General features: G+C 46.0%; 1 protein-coding gene across 1 annotated transcript in view; it reads right to left on the bottom strand.

Moving 5' to 3' along the window:
* LOC142193777 (uncharacterized) overlaps window positions 1-1,032 on the bottom strand; it is a 31,898-nt gene extending 30,866 nt beyond the window's left edge. The window contains 4 exon segments of the mRNA XM_075262818.1: window positions 280-359; window positions 443-566; window positions 645-824; window positions 955-1,032. Of these exon segments, the coding sequence (XP_075118919.1) occupies window positions 280-359; window positions 443-566; window positions 645-824; window positions 955-1,032 (462 nt within the window).
* Window positions 1,033-20,833: the final 19,801 nt, after the last annotated feature.

The following is a 20,833-nucleotide window of genomic DNA, read 5'->3' as shown; positions in this document are numbered from 1 at the left end:
CATTCATGTCGCTCACATCTTTATCCTTATGGAAAATCTGGGAAACAAATAATGTAAAAGTCACCGGACAAATGGGGAAGTCACAGAGAATGTTCTAGATCATTAATACGCATGAAGATGAAAGATGTCCTGACAGTAGCTGCAGGTCTGTGAGAAGCCGAATAAACATATTAGATGGCGGCTCAATGACACCGCCCATGTATATAACCATATAATACTGCTGGATACAACAAGACTGACCACAAGGACTTCACAGCCCGTCTACACATCATAGGGAATATCTCCATCTACCTGATCATCATCCTGTGGAAGAAGAGGACTGGGACATCTCTCCGGTGTTGTCCTCTTACTGGATCTACCTGTAGGAAACACAGACAGGGACTGAATTCATTCTGTACATACAAATAATGGAAGTCCATGTGTATATAGTCATGTCTATTACCTGCTGATGTGAGGGGCTGCTGGTCCTCCATCATCACCTCCTTGTACAGATCCTTGTGTCCTTCTAAATACTCCCACTCCTCCATGGAGAAATAGACAGCGACATCCTGACACCTTATAGGAACCTGACAACACAATGATACAGTCATCACCCCGACCCCTCCAGTTACTGTATAATGTCCCAGCATTCCCAGCAGTGTCACCTCTCCAGTCAGCAGCTCCAGCATCTTGTGGGTGAGTTCTAGGATCTTCTGTCCATTGATCTCCTCCTGTATCAGGGGGTGAGGTGGAGGCCCCAGGATTGGGCTCAGGGTTCCTCCATATCCATCATACACAGGAGCCTGACAGCGCCCACTAGAGGTCTTCTTCACTACTGTGTAATCCTGGTTATGGGGAGACACATTAATAAATCTCACTACATACATGTCCAGAGTCCATCACCTCTCCAGTCATATCATCTGTTATTACTATAGATAAGAATGATGTCATGATGACATCATCAGAATCTCTCACCTCTCCAGTAAGCAGGTAGATGATCTCTAGGGTGAGATTTAATAGACTTTCCGCCATCTTGTTCCTGTCTCTCTCCATCCTTGATGGATCAATCCGGAATATTCTCTTATATAGAAGATACTGAGAGGATTCTATATTGTAGGAACCTGAATGGAGAGAAGATGAGACAATGTAATCACTACACGGAATCCCATGGAATAAATAGAAGAGTTGAGTCCCATTATTATCACCACCTCCTACTTCTGATGTCGGCACAGCGGCCTCTCTGCTCTCACACACATAGAGAATGGCAGACAATGCACACAGACACTTCCTGTGCACAGAGAAGGCTAATTTGCATATGAATAAAACTGAACTTATTAAAAAACTACTGCGACAATTTACATACAGAAGGTAGGTGTGGAATAGCCTTTCTAAAGACTATGCAAGTCTGTGCTTAGCTAAAAATTACTTTTCCCAATGATAGATTCCCTTTAAACTGTGAGGGTAGATGTAGGGGGACATGTCTGCCTCTAGCTGCCCCCAGTTTAATGTCCCCCATTTTAAACTGGGTCACCAGGAGAGGAACCTGGATAATTGGAGATGAACATTATAATGTGGGGACATATAATGGGTGACTGTAGGAGCATTATACTGTGTGAGGGCCACGAGGAGGACATGCGTGCTCTATTATGCCCCATAGTGGCCACTCAATGTAGGAGAAGGGCTGAGAGCGAGCACTTACCTCCTCGGGTACAGCAGCCGTCTGCTCACAGGATGTGTGATGATGTCATAGGTGTGGGAGGAGTAAAGAAGTCACATGATCAGATCTCTTCATCTGTGCAGAAGATACTAAATCCTAGTGAGTTAAAGGACCTGTGATGATGTCACCTGTGTGGGAGGAGTCACAGAATCACGTGACCAGATATTAGAGGTCTCTGCAGAGCCATCTGTGTGTGACGTGTATGTAGCAGAGCTGTGTGTGTGGATGTGTATGTAGCAGAGCTGTGTGTGTGACGTGTATGTAGTAGAGCTGTGTGTGTGTGACGTGTATGTAGTAGAGCTGTGTGTGTGTGACGTGTATGTAGCAGAGCTGTGTGTGTGTGACGTTTATGTAGCAGAGCTGTGTGTGGATGTGTATGTAGCAGAGCTGTGTGTGTGACGTGTATGTAGCAGAGCTGAGTGTGTGACTTGTATGTAGCAGAGCTGTGTGTGTGACGTGTATGTAGCAGAGCTGTGTGTGTGACGTGTATGTAGCAGAGCTGTGTGTGACGGGTATATAGCAGAGCTGTGTGTGGAAGTGTATGTAGCAGAGCTGTGTGTGTGTGACGTGTATGTAGCAGAGCTGTGTGTGACGTGTATGTAGTGGAGCTGTGTGTGTGTGACGTGTATGTAGCAGAGCTGAGTGTGTGACTTGTATGTAGCGGAGCTGCGTGTGGATGTGTATGTAGCAGAGCTGTGTGTGTGTGACGTGTATGTAGCAGAGCTGTGTGTGTGACGTGTATGTAGCAGAGCTGTGTGTGTGTGACGTGTATGTAGCAGAGCTGTGTGTGTGTGACGTGTATGTAGCAGAGCTGTGTGTGTGTGACGTGTATGTAGCAGAGCTGAGTGTGTGACTTGTATGTAGCGGAGCTGCGTGTGTGACTTGTATGTAGCGGAGCTGTGTGTGTGACTTGTATGTAGCGGAGCTGTGTGTGACGTTCATGTAGCAGAGCTGTGTGTGTGATGTGTATGTAGCAGAGCTGTGTGTGTGACTTGTATGTAGCGGAGCTGCGTGTGTGACTTGTATGTAGCGGAGCTGCGTGAGTGACTTTTATGTAGCGGAGCTGCGTGTGTGACGTGTATGTAGCGGAGCTGCGTGTGTGACGTGTATGTAGCGGAGCTGCGTGTGTGACGTGTATGTAGCGGAGCTGCGTGTGTGACGTGTATGTAGCGGAGCTGTGTGTGTGACGTGTATGTAGCGGAGCTGCATGTGTGACTTGTTTGTAGCAGAGCTGTGGGTGATGTGTATGTAGCAGAGCTGTGTGTGTGTGATGTGTATGTAGCAGAGCTGTGTGTGATGTGTATGTAGCAGAGCTGTGTGTGATGTGTATGTAGCAGAGACATTTTAATCAAGTTTACCCTTACCTCCCAAATTTTGAAGAACCGAAAGAGGGACAAAATATGTGGCGCACGCAGCTCGCCGCGGCAAATTTACCCACTTTTATGTTGACGTTGCCCATTCTCATTCATTTTTCATGTGCCTCCACACAGTATAATCCTCTTACTGTCACCAGTGGCGTAACTAGGAATGGCGGGGCCCCCCCTTCTTGACCGACACTGAAGACCTTGACCAACTGCTGACTCCCACACACACATTTCTGTGCGCTCTATTATGCCCCAGAGTATAATAATCAGAGACCGAGGGGAGATACAAACATTAAAAAAAAAGTTACTTACCTGTCTCCGGCGCTGCTGCAGTCTTTGGTGGTGTTGGCCATCTTTAATAACACACGGATGTCACATGACATTTCATGTCCTCCCTCCATCTCTGCCCCCAGTATTGATAAGAAATATTATAAAATATGATGTATATATCCGCTTGTGGTGCCATAATCTCACATTGTAATACAAGTCTCTATATACTAATATACTCTTAGTTAGTGATTGTAACCATATGTGTCCTAAGAAATATTATATCCTGCCAGACGTCCCTGTGGGAGCGGGGTGCCCAATGCCTATGTCAAAGGTCATTCTTGATTGTTATTGTAACGGCTAGACTATGGGGCCCTTTAAGATGAAACCATGTGCTTTGAATAATGAATATGCTCTTTGTTTAAGTTGATTGATGATAATTGATGTAATTTTCAACCAATAGGAATAGAGAATGATGTCATAAGTGAGAGTTTTGATGTATAAGAAGTCCTGAGTTCTTTGTTCTGTAGAGAATCTGACTTTACTCATGTAATAAGCATTTTCTCCCACCCGGGTGAATAAAGCCTTATACTTCTTGAAGATCGAGGTCTGGAGTGGTGTCCTTCTGATTTTTGATAACATTTGGTGACCCCGACGTGAAAACCAGAAAACTCAAACTGGCTTGCTGGCAGCATGACCACCAGGAAATCTTGCAGTGCAGGCCTGCGCACATAACAGGTAAGTAGACACCTTGCTTTGCTAAAGCCTGTCCGCACTGTTTTTCCTGTGGCCACCACAGTCCGGTAAGTTGGGGGTTAGTTTGGGTAAATTTAATACCACTTCCAAGAAGTATAATGCTTTTAAGTAAGTAGTTGAATGAGATGAGAGATGTGATGAGAGGCGCCACAGTCTAGGATGCGGTCCTGACTGGCTGAGTACTCGGTTATAGAGAGGAGCTACAGTCAGGTTAGAGAGACTGGCTGGCCAATTAGTGGTTTTAAGACTCCATAAACGGGCCTTATTGATGGCAGACCAAATTTGGCTCTGGATGAAGTAGGAAGACGCCATAGGTTAGGTTAGGTTAGATTAGATTAGTGTTGCTTGGGTCTGACCTGGTTTTAAAGGCCTATAGGTGATAGGGATAACAGAGATGATAGGGATAGTAGCGATTATAGGGACAATAGAGATAATAGGGATGTGAAGTGATGGATCTGTCTTGTGTTTTCTGTCAGTTGTCTTCTTTTGTCATTGTACTAACCATTTCCTTGTATACGCTGAGAAGCTGAAACTCCACGTTTTGCTAAGCAGACACACCTAGGTGTGGTGCCATCTGGCCTTACTGTGAGCACTTTGGAGGAGTAGAGCTCGCACCGAGCGTTGTTGCTTCAGCTTGCGTTAAGGCAAGGGGACACTTGCTGCGTAGCGGGTGGTCTCATTAGACTTTACCCTGAGAACAACAAGTGGAGTGGCAGATACTAATTGTAACACTAACTGGTGCCGTATTATTAGGATCGGTGCCGGTCGGGGCATTGCACTGAGCTCCGCTGGAGTGTCTGTGACCTTGAGTTGCACCTCCGTTAGGCTCATAATACTAATTATTGTGGGTGTGATTGTTACCATCATCTTGTATCATGTCCACTCTATTGTTAATGATGATTGAGGAATATCTTGATAAGAAAGAATTGGAGAAATGGGGTAAAAAGTGGAGTGAGAAAACTTCTCTTCCTGTTTCCTGGCCAGAAACAGGAAGTTTTCTAAGATTAAGCTAAATCATTTATATACTTATATTGAAGCTATGAGCTACTTTTTGAGGTAAAGATCAGCAACTACAATTGTAGCTGTTGGCAAAGTGGAAGAAGTTTAGAGAACATAGGGTAGCGTTGATCAGTCTACTGCCCCTTCCCTGTAGTTAGTTATTGTCTCTAGCACAGCCTCCATATACAGTGAAGTAATGTCCAGACCCTGACTCTATACTCTGACTCTGCTTATGTTGCTACTTCCTTGCTGACAGGTATACAGAAATGGGAAAGGCGTAGATTTGTTAAATCTGATGGATCTCTTATGCGCCTTTAATAAAACATTTGGCACAGGCTATTACATTGCCAATAGCTTTAGTAGTGGTTAAGTGCGCTGCACATACAGGGGGGAGAGATGTGGGATTTGTCTATTCAGATGTTGATAGTAATTGAGGATAAAACAAAAAATGTATTAGTTCTTATCACCCCCAATCTAATGGATTGGTGGAGAGGATTAAATGGGTTAATAAAGGCTAGGTTAGGTAAATTATGCAAGAGCACAGGGAGAATTGGTTATATTGCTTGCCATTGGTCCTCATGTCCCTGAGGAATGTCAGGGGGCGGGATCATCATCTTACGCCACATGAATTAGTTACAGGGAGACCTATGATGTCCCCTCAATTGACCTGGGTGAGAGGGAAAGGGGACGATAATCGATTAGTGGATGACATTCAAATTTATTTGAAGGAATTAACCAAAGCTACTAGATTTTATTTCCAGCAGGTGAATGGTAAAATGAATGGTAGCTTTAAGGCTACCATGATGCTGGCTTATACTCCAGTAGCCACTGAAGAAGCTAAGGATAAAGATGGAGGTCTATCTTCCTCTTATGAAGAAGTCATATATTGAGCCTATGGAGCCGATGTGTGAGTGGTTGGGCTAGCTCTCCATTTCAGTGAGTTTTGTAATTGCCAAAAAAGAGGGGAATGATAAGAAATATTATAATTAAATAAATGAATAGAAATATATATATATATATATATATATATATATATATATATATATCCACTTGTGGTGCCATAATACCACATCAGATAGATGTGTACTCTACAAGTCTGTGTATACCTATATACTCCTAGTTAGTGATTGTAACCATATGTGTCCTAAGAAATATTATATCCTGCCAGACGTCCCTGTGGGAGCGGGGTGCCCAATGCCTATGTCAAAGGTCATTCTTGACTGTTATTGCAACGGACAGATTCTATGGGGCCCTTTAAGATGAAGCCATATGCTTTGAATAATGAATATGTTCTTTGTTTAAGTTGATTGATTGTAATTGATGTAAGCTTCAACCAATAGGAATTGAGAATTATGTCATAAGCGAGAGTTTTGATGTATAAGAAGTCCTGAGTTCTTTGTCTTGTAGAGAATCTGACTTTACTCATGTAATAAGCATTTTCTCCCACCCTGGGGTGAATACAGCCTTATACTTCTTGAAGATCGAGGTCTGGAGTGGTGTCCTGATTTTTTTTTTTTTTATAACAGAAGGAAAGATTTTATAAGAAATGGCCGTCTACAGCTCATATATGATTGTATACAAGTCTATGTGATATATGTAAAACATGAAAAAGCCGCAGAAGAGAGGAGATGTCCAAGGATGCCAGTGATGGCAAGAAAAGAAAGATTGTGGCTGTAATCCAGGTTATTATACATGGAAGGAGCAAGGAAGAGAGATCTAAGGTACATAAACATCACACACACAGCTCTGCTACAGACACGTCACTCACACACAGCTCTGCTGCATACACATCACACACACAGCTCTGCTACATACATGTCACTCACACACAGCTCTGCTGCATACACATCACACACACACAGCTCTGCTACATACACGTCACTCGCACACAGCTCTGCTACATACACATCACACACACAGCCATGCTACATACACGTCACACACACAGCTCTGCTACATACACATCTCACACACACACACAGCTCTGCTACATACACATCACACACACAGCTCTGCTACATACACATCACACACAGCCATGCTACATACACGTCACACACACAGCTCTGCTACATACACATCTCACACACACAGCTCTGCTACATACACGTCACACACACACAGCTCTGCTACATACACGTCACACACACAGCTCTGCTACATACACGTCACACACACAGCACTACTACATACACGTCACACACACAGCACTACTACATACAAGTCACACACACAGCACTACTACATACACGTCACACACACAGCCATGCTACATACACATCTCACACACACAGCTCTGCTACATACACGTCACACACACAGCACTACTACATACACGTCACACACACAGCTATGCTACATACACATCACACACACCTATTGGCCAGGAAGGAAGGATAGGCTACTTTAAATGTGGGTCACCATGACCCTCCAAAGAACCCTCCGGCTCGGCTGTAGAAGCTGGCATTCTGCCAGCGCTGGTCTGTGCACGCACCTCCTATTGGTGCATGGCAGGCTGTGGGCGGGCTCTGGAGCCAGGGCTGCGGCACCATAGGTTGGGGGCTGAAGGTGGGCATGCCGCTTCAGCAGGGAAACCGTGAGGAAGATGGCAGCAGCCCACATGATCCCGGCACCGCAACTATCCTAGGCCACCTACACAGCTTGCGGACAGCTAAGGAGGAGGCTGCTGCACCCGACACACCACAGGTCAGTGCAGCAGGTACAGGGGGTTGGGAAGGGGGTGTCCCTAGGTCGGTGTCCCCAGGGATCAACCACATTCCCCAGCTTCATGCCCCCCCCTACATCAGCCCCAGTGTAGTTGGACTCACCTTGCCACGCTCCCACGCGGCTCTCTCCGCTCGCTCGCTGCACATAGGTGACGGGCGGCTGGCTGCGTATAGCAGGTACACTGCAATAGAGGCGCTGGTATTCGGCAATGCACTGTATAATACCGGTGTCTCTATTGCAGTCTACGTGCCTAGGCTGCAATACAAGCGCACGACTGTCAGGCCAGGGAGGCAGCTCCGGCTGTCATAGCAACCTGACGCCGGCCCTCGCTCTGCCTCATATATGCCACACGCAGCCAGCCGCCCGACAACTATGTGCAGTGAGCAAGCGGAGAGAGCGGCGGGGGAGCGTGGCGAGGTGAGTCCAACTACACTGGGGCTGATGTAGGGGGAGGGGGGCATGAAGCTGGGGGCAGAGATAAGGGGGGGACAAGAAATTGAGGGCAGAGATAGGGGACAAGAAACTGGAGGCAGAGATGGGGGGGGGGAACAAGAAACTGGAGGCAGAGATGGGGGGGGGGACAAGAAACTGGAGGCAGAGATGGGGGGGACAAGAAACTGGGGGCAGAGATGGGGGGGGGGGAACTGGGGGAAGAGATGGGAGAACAAGAAACTGGAGGCAGAGATGGGGGGACAAGAAATATAAGCGGTTCAGCGCCACCGCCAACCCGCAGACGAAGTTGCAGGTAACTGCTAGTATCTTCATAAAATCACCAGAACTTGAAGGAACAAAAACCTAATGTATCTTGAAGCTTGAAATATTAAAATAGTATCATCCTACAAAATATAAAGATTACACACAGTGAAAAGCAAGTGCACCCTTAAAACCTATACATTTCTTGAAAGCAGACAACCTGAAGATTACATGTGTCTCAATGGGTTATCAATAGCCAAGTCCACCTACATATAACTTTGTGACAAACACTTTTTTTTTTTTTTTAAATGCACTAAAACATTTATTTGCAACTAAAACTCATGTTCACTTTGTACATTCAAACAGAAACCATGTAATGGTGATGGGTAGTGGAACCCCACCAATAGATTTATTTACAGGCCACCAATATTGTGAAATCAGAATTCCTATTTAAGGGGCTTGTATACAATATTTGGAGAAATCACGTGTTGAGAAGCCTTAAGAGAGAGGACTAAGCTCCTTATTATAGAAACACATGTAGATTTATTAAAGACTTCAAGGAAACAGGGAAACCTTCCGGAATAACAGAAATCTCAGTCACTGTCTCATTAGCTTACATCATCAGAGAGGCTAATAGTTCGGTTTCTTCATCTGGATATCTTGTAGAGTTCCAGCTTGGCTCATGCTCGATCATCTGGTTGATGGACTCTGGGATGGTCACAACATCTTGTCCAGTATTACAGAGAAGAGATAGCGGCAGACCCGCCATAGACCCCCCATGGATGACGACCACCAGAGACATGTGTGTCTGTCACACCTTTATGTTCATGAGAGGGGGAGTTGTCCTCCATTCTAAAGCTTCCTTGTGTCTATATTAGGACAACTCTAAAATGATGCACCCTAACCACACCCATGTAGAAGAATGAAGTCAGCAGTCTAGAATTAACCCTATATGTCAGGAGTATTGTAATATCATAATATTTAACAACGTCACACACAGATGGCTCCACTACATACACATCACGCACGGATAGCTGCAGTACATACATGTCACACACAGACGGCTCTGCTACATACACATCACACAGAGACGGCTCCACTACATACACATCACACACAGATAGCTCCGCTACATACACATTACACACAGACGGCTCCACTACATACACATCACACACACACAGCTCTACTACACACACACCAACACATTGCCCCACTAGGAGACCTGAATCAGCAATGTACTGATCGCTGGTTCAGCAATGTACAAGTGTATTGCAGTCTAGAGTGGAAGTTAGTATATGCAGGGGGGGGGGGGGAGAGGGACTACTAGCAGCTCAGGGGTCACTGGCCAGACCCTGGGTTGCAGAAGATGCATATGGGCACCCTCCCCCGCATCTTGTGGGTTAAGTAGCAGAGTGTCAGTTACAGCGAACACCCACTCCCAATGGTGCCTGCGGAATTCAGTGTCACTAGCAAACAATTAAGATGCTGCTATTGACCACGGCATCTTAAGGGTTAAACAGTGGGGATCGGTGTTAACATCCTGCATGTTGCAACAGGAGCCTGGCTGTCAGATACAGCTGTGCTCCCATGATCATCGTACGTGTTTTGCTTCTGAGACCTCTCAACCACCATCACATACGTGGAGATGCAGTAACTACCCACATTTGCCCGCGTACATGTACGTAAGAATGCATGAAGGGGTTAAAGTAAAATAAATAATTTAACCTAAAAACCCCTGTGAATATAAGTTCCTTCTTATAACCTAGATGGGTCAATGACTTCAGGTTGAAAATCCACTTACAATTTGCTTTCCCAGTTTGTGAATTCTCTGATTGTATATTAAAAAGGCATCTCCCCTGTATGAGTTCTTTGATGACTAAGAAGTAGAGATTTAGAGATAAAACATTTCCTACATTCGGAGCAAGAATGAGACTTCTCTCCTGTGTGAATTTTTTGATGCCTAATAAGGCCTGCTTTAGAGATAAAACATTTCCCACATTCTGGGCATGAATATGGCTTCTCCCCTGTGTGAGTTCTTTGGTGCCTAAAAAGGTCTGATTTAGAGATAAAACATTTTCCACATTCAGAGCAACAATTAGACTTCTCTCCTGTGTGAATTCTTTCATGTAAAACAAGATTTGATTTCTGAGTAAAACGTTTCCCACATTCTGGGCATGAATATGGCTTCTCCCCTGTGTGAGTTCTTTGATGCCTAACAAGGTCTGATTTCCAAGTAAAACATTTGCCACATTCTGGGCATGAATATGGCTTCTTTCCTGTGTGAATTATTTTATGCTTAGCAAGTTCTGGTTTAGAGACAAAACATTTCCCACATGGGCATAAATATGGTTTCAATGTTGTGTGAGTTCTTTGATGTTCAACAAGACTTGATTTCTTAGTAAAACATTTCCCACATTCTGGACATGAATATGGCTTCTCCCCTGTGTGAGTTCTCTGATGTATAACACCTCTTCTGAAGCTTTCCTTTAGCTTAATATACAGTGATGAATTAGAAGAAAGATCTTTCTCCTGAAGGGTTGAGGGTATATCTGGGGCAAGGACAAGTTCTTCATATGGATCTAGTATGATACCATGATCCTCTGCTTTATAATCTGTAGATATCAGATGTCCCCCTGAGCTCCTGGTACAGTCATCTGACAAGAAGAAAACTGATGTTACTATTACACTATGTAACAGAGTTTTTGTCCTTGATCATCAGATGTTATTTCCTAACAGTGCATAGGTTGGCATTACAGAAAATACAAATTATTATTGATCAACTTTGTTTTTATGACCAGGGCATCGAAAAAAAATAAAAATGTCTGATATTAGTAAAAATATCAACTATATTCAGCTGTCTAGCTTCATATGCAATAACAAAATGTCATAGAAAAATAATGTCATTATACAGTACTGAAAGAATTGAGATATTAAACTTAAAAGTGTGTTTCTAGATTTACGATTATACTGGAAGTCTCTTTTCTTGAACAAGTCCCCAAATGTGATCTCCCATCATGAAAGTGATACGAGATATGGGACTCACAGCCTCTTGATGCCATCACTATATTTCTCAGTCCGATTCAGTTGCTGCACTTGGTTTCACGCTATATCGCTATCCACTATCACACTATAACTGCAATCACAATAAGTACAACTGTCCAGCAGACCTGCTTATATAGTAAAGAGGCAGACGTCTAGACATGGCTAGAATAATGTAGACGTTAAAAGTTTTCAGAACAGTCTAGAATATTTCACCAACATCTAGACATATGATATGCTTGTTAATTAATATATATGATTTTAAAATATCAATGTCCTGGTACCAAAAGCAAAGTTTATGAGTTGAAATTAGCGTTTAATATTCTTTTCAGATCTAAATAATCAGAAAATAACATTATTGAAACAAAGACAAAATAAAATTTGTCACATAGTGTTATTGAATAACATAATCTTATAAGTATATTCCCCACTGAGCTGCCTGAGATGCTTCAGACTGTGTGAGGAAGTGAAGTCAGTGGCACAGGCAGCAAACGACGGCAGCGCGGCCTACTTCATTAGTATTCACTGTGCTGAGACGGAGGTCAGTGATAGTGACTAGTAATGAAGCGGGGCAGGAGACGCCACCACTGCTCTAGGTCACTGTAGAGGTGAACACAATCCCTGGCTGCTTAAATATGGCCACTTATGTGGAATAATACTGTAGGATGTCATAAATCTTACTGTATTACACCCCATACACACAATAGAAACCAAACCACATCTGCTGGATTTCCCAGCCTGAACTCAGCGCGGATCTGCTGTCTCATACAGTATGTAGTAGGGTCTGTGGAGTCACAAGGAAGCAGGGACTCCTAGCGTCATAGATCACTAAGATATGGGGAGTCCTGGTGTGTGGACAGAGTTCAGGCTGGGAAATGTGACTGATGTACAGACCAGATTTTCTAGTCCAGATTCCATAGTGTACAGGATGCAGCACAGTCAGATCCAGAGATATTAGTGACAGACAGGGACTGAATTCATTCTGTACATACAAATAATGGAAGTCCATGTGTATATAGTCATGTCTATTACCTGCTGATGTGAGGGGCTGCTGGTCCTCCATCATCACCTCCTTGTACAGATCCTTGTGTCCTTCTAAATACTCCCACTCCTCCATGGAGAAATAGACAGCGACATCCTGACACCTTATAGGAACCTGACAACACAATGATACAGTCATCACCCCGACCCCTCCAGTTACTGTATAATGTCCCAGCATTCCCAGCAGTGTCACCTCTCCAGTCAGCAGCTCCAGCATCTTGTTGGTGAGTTCTAGGATCTTCTGTCCATTGATCTCCTCCTGTATCAGGGGGTGAGGTGGAGACCCCGGGAATGGGCTCAGGGTTCCTCTCCATCCATCAAATACAAGGGTCTGACAGCGCCCACTAGAGGTCTTCTTCACTACTGTGTAATCCTGGTTATGAGGAGACACATTAATAAATCTCACTACATACATGTCCAGAGTCCATCACCTCTCCAGTCATATCATCTGTTATTACTATAGATAAGAATGATGTCATGATGACATCATCAGAATCTCTCACCTCTCCAGTAAGTTGGTAGATGATCTCTAGGGTGAGATTTAATAGACTTTCCGCCATCTTGTTCCTGTCTCTTTCCATCCTTGATGGATCAATCAGGAATATTCTCTTATATAGAAGATACTGAGAGGATTCTATATTGTAGGAACCTGAATGGAGAGAAGATGAGACAATGTAATCACTACACGGAATCCCATGGAATAAATAGAAGAGCTCAGTCCCATTATTATCGCCACCTCCTACTTCTGACGTCGGCAGCGTGTAGCTCAGGAAGGGAGTGACTTGTTGTGGGCCGGCTTGGTGGGTATATAAGGTGTGTGATAGGCTGAACAGAATCTCATTGTTGTTTCGGGTAAAGGGGACGATTTATCAGAGTTGCACAAGGGATGATTATTGGCTGTGACAAGGGTGACAGTATTTCTCAAACAAACAAATAAAAGGTAAGTATGACACTTAATGTAAAAAAAAAAAAAGTAGAAACTAGACTGTAGTAGAAATTTACCAAAAAATAGTTTTATTTAGTATACCAACATCATTAGTAATATAAATAAAAGGACATACATGAAAGGGAATTACAGGCACAGTAACCACCGGTCAGTAGAGAGCCAAGATGGAATAAATCCCTGTCTATGCTATGACACACCATAAAAGATGGACTATGAGTCTAATAAAATATAGTGAATTAGTACAGAGTCCATATAGTCCAAAGTGTTGTACCTCAAGAATATAAGTAATAGGAAGCCTTCGAAGGCTGTGTGCCGAAACGCGCGTCCGGGTTTCCGGGCAGTAGGTGTCTCTCCCTGCTTAGTGCACTTGTTACACCATTAACATGGGTAAGCTTTACTATACCCTATTTGGATGTTTACATGCTGATATTGGGTCCCTTATTTGAGCATAGCTGTACTCCATGTTCTGTGTTGTGGAAACTGTTCATGCACTTATGCTTCCCATTTTTCGGCTTGCCCTAAGCCTAGAAGTAAGAAGACGTCACCGGAAGAAGACGCGGTGAAGATCTTGTCGCAGAAGAAGATGGAGGCAACGCTGGAGAGCTCTGGGGACGCCCCCAGTGCTGTTTGAGCGCTGGGGTCCACCCCCAGTGCTGCGAGAGAGCTCATTTGCATACGAAAAAAAAACGGGATTACAGGCGAACGGCGGCGCGGAGAAGAAAAGGAAAGGTAGGGAGAAAAAATTGTGTTTAAAAGATAGGATCCCTTTAAGCTGGCATAAAGCCATTATTTCTCTTTATAATCCAATGCTAGCTCGCAAAAAAAAAATCGAGATCCATTTTGAAAACAGAATCGAGTATCGGTCTCTGTGCATCTCCCAAGCTAGACATTATACCACACCTACTTTTAATTCGGCACCTAACGGCATACCTGGAGTGTAGTTGGGGTATTCCCTCAACAGCCCTGCTGTAGGACATGAGAGGAAAGAGTGTCCCGGAGAATGTTCCATCCAGAAATCTAACACCGATACAGGGGCTTGTAAAAGTATTCACACCCCTTCACCATTATAGTGTGTGGTGGCCACAAGGAGGACATAATAGTGTGTGGGGGCCACGAGGAGGACATTATAGTGTGTGGGGGCCACGAGGAGGACATTATAGTGTGTGGGGGCCACAAGGAGGACATTATATTGTGTGGTGGCTACAAGAAGGACATTATAGTGTTTGTGGGCCACATGGAGGACATTATAGTGTGTGGTGGCTACAAGAAGGACATTATAGTGTTTGTGGGCCACGAGGAGGACATTATAGTGTTTGTGGGCCACGAAGAGGACATTATAGTGTGTGTGGGACACAAGGTGGACATTATAGTGTTTGTGGGCCACGAGGAGGACATTATAGTGTGTGGAGGCCACGAGGAGGACATTATAGTGTGTGGGGGCCACGAGGAGGACATTATAGTGTGTGTGGGCCACGAGGAAGGGATTATAGTTTGTGGGGGCCACGAGGAGGACATTATAGCGTGTGGGGGCCACGAGGAGGGCATTATAGTGTGTGGGGGCCACGAGGAGGACATTATAGTGTGTGGGGGCCACAGGGAGGACATTATAGTGTGTGGGGGCCACAGGGAGGACATTATAGTGTGTGGGGGCCACGAGGAGAACATTATAGTGTGTGGGGGCCACGAGGAGAACATTATAGTGTGTGGGGGGCCACGAGGAGAACATTATAGTGTGGGGGGGGCCACGAGGAGGGCATTATAGTGTGTGGGGGGCCACGAGGAGGGCATTATAGTATGTGGGGGCCACGAGGAGGACATTATAGTGTCTGGGGGGCCACGAGGAGGGCATTATAGTGTGTGGTGGCCACGAGGAGGACATTATAGTGTGTGGGGGCCACGAGGAGAACATTATAGTGTGTGGGGGCCACGAGGAGGACATTATAGTGTGTGGTGGCCACGAGGAGGACATTATAGTGTGTGGTGGCCACGAGGAGGACATTATAGTGTGTGGGGGCCACGAGGAGGACATTATAGTGTGTGGTGGCCACGAGGAGGACAATATAGTGTGTGGTGGCCACGAGGAGGACATTATAGTGTGTGGGGGCCACGAGGAGAACATTATAGTGTGTGGGGGCCACAAGGAGGACATTATAGTGTGTGGTGGCCACGAGGAGGACATTATAGTGTGTGGGGGCCACGAGGAGGACATTATAGTGTGTGGGGGCCACGAGGAGGACATTATAGTGTGTGGTGGCCACGAGGAGGACAATATAGTGTGTGGTGGCCACGAGGAGGACATTATAGTGTGTGGTGGCCACGAGGAGGACAATATAGTGTGTGGTGGCCACAAGGAGGACATGCGTGCTCTATTATGCCCCATAGTGCCCACTGAATGTATGAGAAGGGCTGAGAGCGAGCACTTACCTCCTCGGGTACAGCAGCCGTATGCTCACAGGATCTGTGATGATGTCATAGGTGTGGGAGGAGTCAAGGAGTCACATGATCAGGTCCTGCTGTTATCGCTTCATCTGTGCAGAAGATACTAAATCCTAGTGAGCTAAAGGACCTGGCTGTGATGATGTCACCTGTGTGGGAGGAGTCACAGAATCACATGACCAGATAATAGAGGTCTCTGCAGAGCCATCTGCATGTGATGAGAAGAGGAAAGGAGAGGAGGAGACCACTGTGGAGATCGCTGCCCAATACGTGTCCAGCTGTCACCAAATAAGAGGAAGATGAGACTCATGGACTATTAACCCCCACCACCCAAACACCACTAAGCCCCCCCCCTCCACCACCCCCAACCTCCTTTTGCTTTGGCAACACTAAATGTCTTATTCTTTGGTAACGCTAATAAAGCTCATTTGTATTTGACGTGTATGTAGTGGAGCCATCTTTGCTGTGGCCCTGTAGGAGTGTTTTCTCCCCCTCCCCCATCTCTGCTGCGTCCCCTCCCCCCCACTGAGCCAGTATTTTTTTTTCTATTTTGCTAAGTTTTTCATTTTTAAAAAAGTATCAAAACATTTCAAATACGCTATAAATTTGGTATCGCCGTGTTCGTACTGACATGTAGAATACAGGTAACGTGTCAGGGCTCGTTCACATCTGCGTTGCCCTCTCCGTTGTGCAGGTTTCCGTTTCCTGCATAAAACAGAGCAAGATACGGAAACCTGCAGGATTCTCTCTCACCCATTCATTTGAATGGGTGTGAAAGATGTGCGGCGGTGAGCGTTTTGCGCTCTCCGCTGCGAAACCGGGTTTTTTAATCCGGACACAGAGTCGGACATGCAGTACTCTGTGTCTGGATTAAAAAATCCAGTTTCGCGGAGGAGAGCATAAAACGCTCACCGGCGCACATGGCCGGACCCGGTCTGTGCTTTCCGTCTTCTGGCATGCAGAAGACGGAAAGCACAGAACGGAAAGTAGAACGCAGGTGTGAACCTAGTGTCATTTGTACCAAACAGTGAACGCTGTAAAAATTAAACCCATATGAAAATGGCGCAAATGCATTTTTTTCTAATTGCACCTCATTCTGAATTTTTTTCCAGCTTCCCAGTACATTGCACAGCCTATTGAATGGCGCCATTACAAAGTACGATTTGTCCCGCAAACAATAAGCCATGATGTGAACCGAAAAATAAAAAAGTTATGGCTCTTGAAATGTGTGGAGGGAAAAACAAAAATGCGAAACCAAAAAATGGCCTGGTCATTAAGATTGTGCTAAGCGCTCTCTTCTCCGTGCTGAGGACACACCTGATAATGGCGGTGCAGGGGTCTATAGCTCTGGAAACCCCCTTTAAATGAAACATCAGAAATTGAGCTTTTCTTTGTGTCCAGATCATTTCTCAGCAGTGATCACATTATCAGACATAAGATTACAAAGGAAGGCAAACATCTGTATGTAGATTAGGAAGTAGCCCCCATTCACATTAGGTTGTCCAGCTTATACCTCTGACTAATCACAGCAGGCCTAGAAAACTTTCCCTATAGGTATCGGCTCCCGATATACTAATAGACAGTGAAAACTTAGGGCCGCTTCACATGTGAGTCCAATATCAGACCCCCCCGACCGGAATACCGAATACATTAAAAAACGGTTAGCTAAAAAAACACAGGGACCTCATAGACTATAATGGGGTCTGTGCGGTGTCTGCACGAATCATGCGGAGAGAAATGGACTTCAAGCAGCGCTTTCCTCTCCGCATTATTTGCACGGACCCCGTAGTCTGTATTGGGGTCCATGTGGTTTCATTGCTCACCACTTTTTAATGCGTTCAGTATTCCATGCGGGGGGTCACCAAGCAGACATCCTGAACAGAATACTGAACGCAGATGTGAACTGGCCCTTACACTAGATTCACACATGGTCTGCTAGTGACGGACTGGTAAAGCAGCAGACCCCATACACCAGGGGTCGGGAAGAGAGAGCCATGAACACAACATATTTTACAATGTAATTTCGTGAGAGCCAAAATATTACTAGCCCTCCCCTTCCCCTCACTCGCACACACATTCCTGCTCGCAATATTACTGTATCCCCCATAGTGGCCCCTGCACACAGTATTATGTCCCATAGTGGCCCCTGCACACAGTATTATGCCCCATAGTGGCCCCTGCACACAGTATTACGTCCCATAGTGGCCCCAGCACACAGTATTATCCCCCATAGTGACCCCTGCACACAGTATTATCCCCCATAGTGGCCCCTACACACAGTATTATGTCCCATAGTGGCCCCTGCACACAGTATTATGTCCCATAGTGGCTCCTGCACACAGTATTATCCCCCATAGTGGCCCCTGCACACAGTATTATGCCCCATAGTGGCCCCTACACACAGTATTATGTCCCATAGTGGCCCCTGCACACAGTATTACGTCCCATAGTGGCCCCTGCACACAGTATTATCCCCCATAGTGGCCCCTGCACACAGTATTATGCCCCATAGTGGCCCTTGCACACAGTATTATGTCCCATAGTGTCCCCTGCACACGGTATTATCCCCCATAGTGGCCCTTGCACACAGTATTATGTCCCACAGTGTCCCCTGCACACGGTATTATCCCCCATAGTGGCCCTTGCACACAGTATTATGTCCCATAGTGCCCCCTGCACACGGTATTATCCCCCATAGTGGCCCCTGCACACGGTATTATGTCCCATAGTGCCCCCTGCACACAGTATTATGTCCCATAGTGACCCCTGCACACAGTATTATGTCCCATAGTGGCCCCTGCACACAGTATTATGTCCCATAGTGACCCCTGCACACAGTATTATGTCCCATAGTGGCCCCTGCACACAATATTATGTCCCATAGTGACCCCTGCACACAGTATTATGTCCCATAGTGACCCCTGCACACAGTATTATGTCCCATAGTGGCCCCTGCACACAGTATTATGTCCCATAGTGACCCCTGCACACAGTATTATGCCCCATAGTGGCCCCTGCACACAGTATTATGTCCCATAGTGCCCCCTGCACACGGTATTATCCCCCATAGTGGCCCCTGCACACAGTATTATGTCCCATAGTGCCCCCTGCACACAGTATTATCCCCCATAGTGGCCCTTGCACACAGTATTATGTCCCATAGTGCCCCCTGCACACGGTATTATGTCCCATAGTGACCCCTGCACACAGTATTATGTCCCATAGTGACCCCTGCACACAGTATTACAGTATTATGTCCCATAGTGGCCCCTGCACACAGTATTATGTCCCATAGTGCCCCCTGCACACGGTATTATCCCCCATAGTGGCCCCTGTACACAGTATTATGTCCCATAGTGACCCCTGCACACAGTATTATGCCCCATAGTGACCCCTGCACACAGTATTATCCCCCATAGTGGCCCCTGCACACAGTATTATGCCCCATAGTGGCCCCTGCACACAGTATTATGTCCCATAGTGGCCCCTGCACACAGTATTATGTCCCATAGTGGCCCCAGCACACAGTATTATCCCCCATAGTGGCCCCTGCACACAGTATTATGCCCCATAGTGGCCCTTGCACACAGTATTATGTCCCATAGTGTCCCCTGCACACGGTATTATCCCCCATAGTGGCCCTTGCACACAGTATTATGTCCCACAGTGTCCCCTGCACACGGTATTATCCCCCATAGTGGCCCCTGCACACAGTATTATGTCCCATAGTGCCCCCTGCACACAGTATTATGTCCCATAGTGACCCCTGCACACAGTATTATGTCCCATAGTGGCCCCTGCACACAGTATTATGTCCCATAGTGACCCCTGCACACAGTATTATGCCCCATAGTGGCCCCTGCACACAGTATTATGTCCCATAGTGCCCCCTGCACACGGTATTATCCCCCATAGTGGCCCCTGCACACAGTATTATGTCCCATAGTGCCCCCTGCACACAGTATTATGTCCCATAGTGCCCCCTGCACACGGTATTATCCCCCATAGTGGCCCTTGCACACAGTATTATGTCCCATAGTGACCCCTGCACACAGTATTACAGTATTATGTCCCATAGTGGCCCCTGCACACAGTATTATGTCCCACAGTGTCCCCTGCACACGGTATTATCCCCCATAGTGGCCCTTGCACACAGTATTATGTCCCATAGTGCCCCCTGCACACGGTATTATCCCCCATAGTGGCCCCTGCACACAGTATTATGTCCCATAGTGCCCCCTGCACACAGTATTATGTCCCATAGTGACCCCTGCACACAGTATTATGTCCCATAGTGGCCCCTGCACACAGTATTATGTCCCATAGTGACCCCTGCACACAGTATTATGTCCCATAGTGGCCCCTGCACACAGTATTATGTCCCATAGTGACCCCTGCACACAGTATTATGTCCCATAGTGACCCCTGCACACAGTATTATGTCCCATAGTGGCCCCTGCACACAGTATTATGTCCCATAGTGACCCCTGCACACAGTATTATGCCCCATAGTGGCCCCTGCACACAGTATTATGTCCCATAGTGCCCCCTGCACACGGTATTATCCCCCATAGTGGCCCCTGCACACGGTATTATGTCCCATAGTGCCCCCTGCACACAGTATTATGTCCCATAGTGGCCCCTGCACACAGTATTATGTCCCATAGTGACCCCTGCACACAGTATTATGTCCCATAGTGGTCCCTGCACACAGTATTATGTCCCATAGTGCCCCCTGCACACGGTATTATCCCCCATAGTGGCCCTTGCACACAGTATTATGTCCCATAGTGACCCCTGCACACAGTATTACAGTATTATGTCCCATAGTGGCCCCTGCACACAGTATTATGTCCCATAGTGCCC

This window comes from Leptodactylus fuscus, chromosome 1 (assembly GCF_031893055.1).
Source record: "Leptodactylus fuscus isolate aLepFus1 chromosome 1, aLepFus1.hap2, whole genome shotgun sequence".
In the NCBI taxonomy this organism is placed as follows: domain Eukaryota; kingdom Metazoa; phylum Chordata; class Amphibia; order Anura; family Leptodactylidae; genus Leptodactylus; species Leptodactylus fuscus.
Note: the sequence above shows the minus strand (reverse complement) of the source record. Positions and strands in the feature narration are given on the sequence as shown.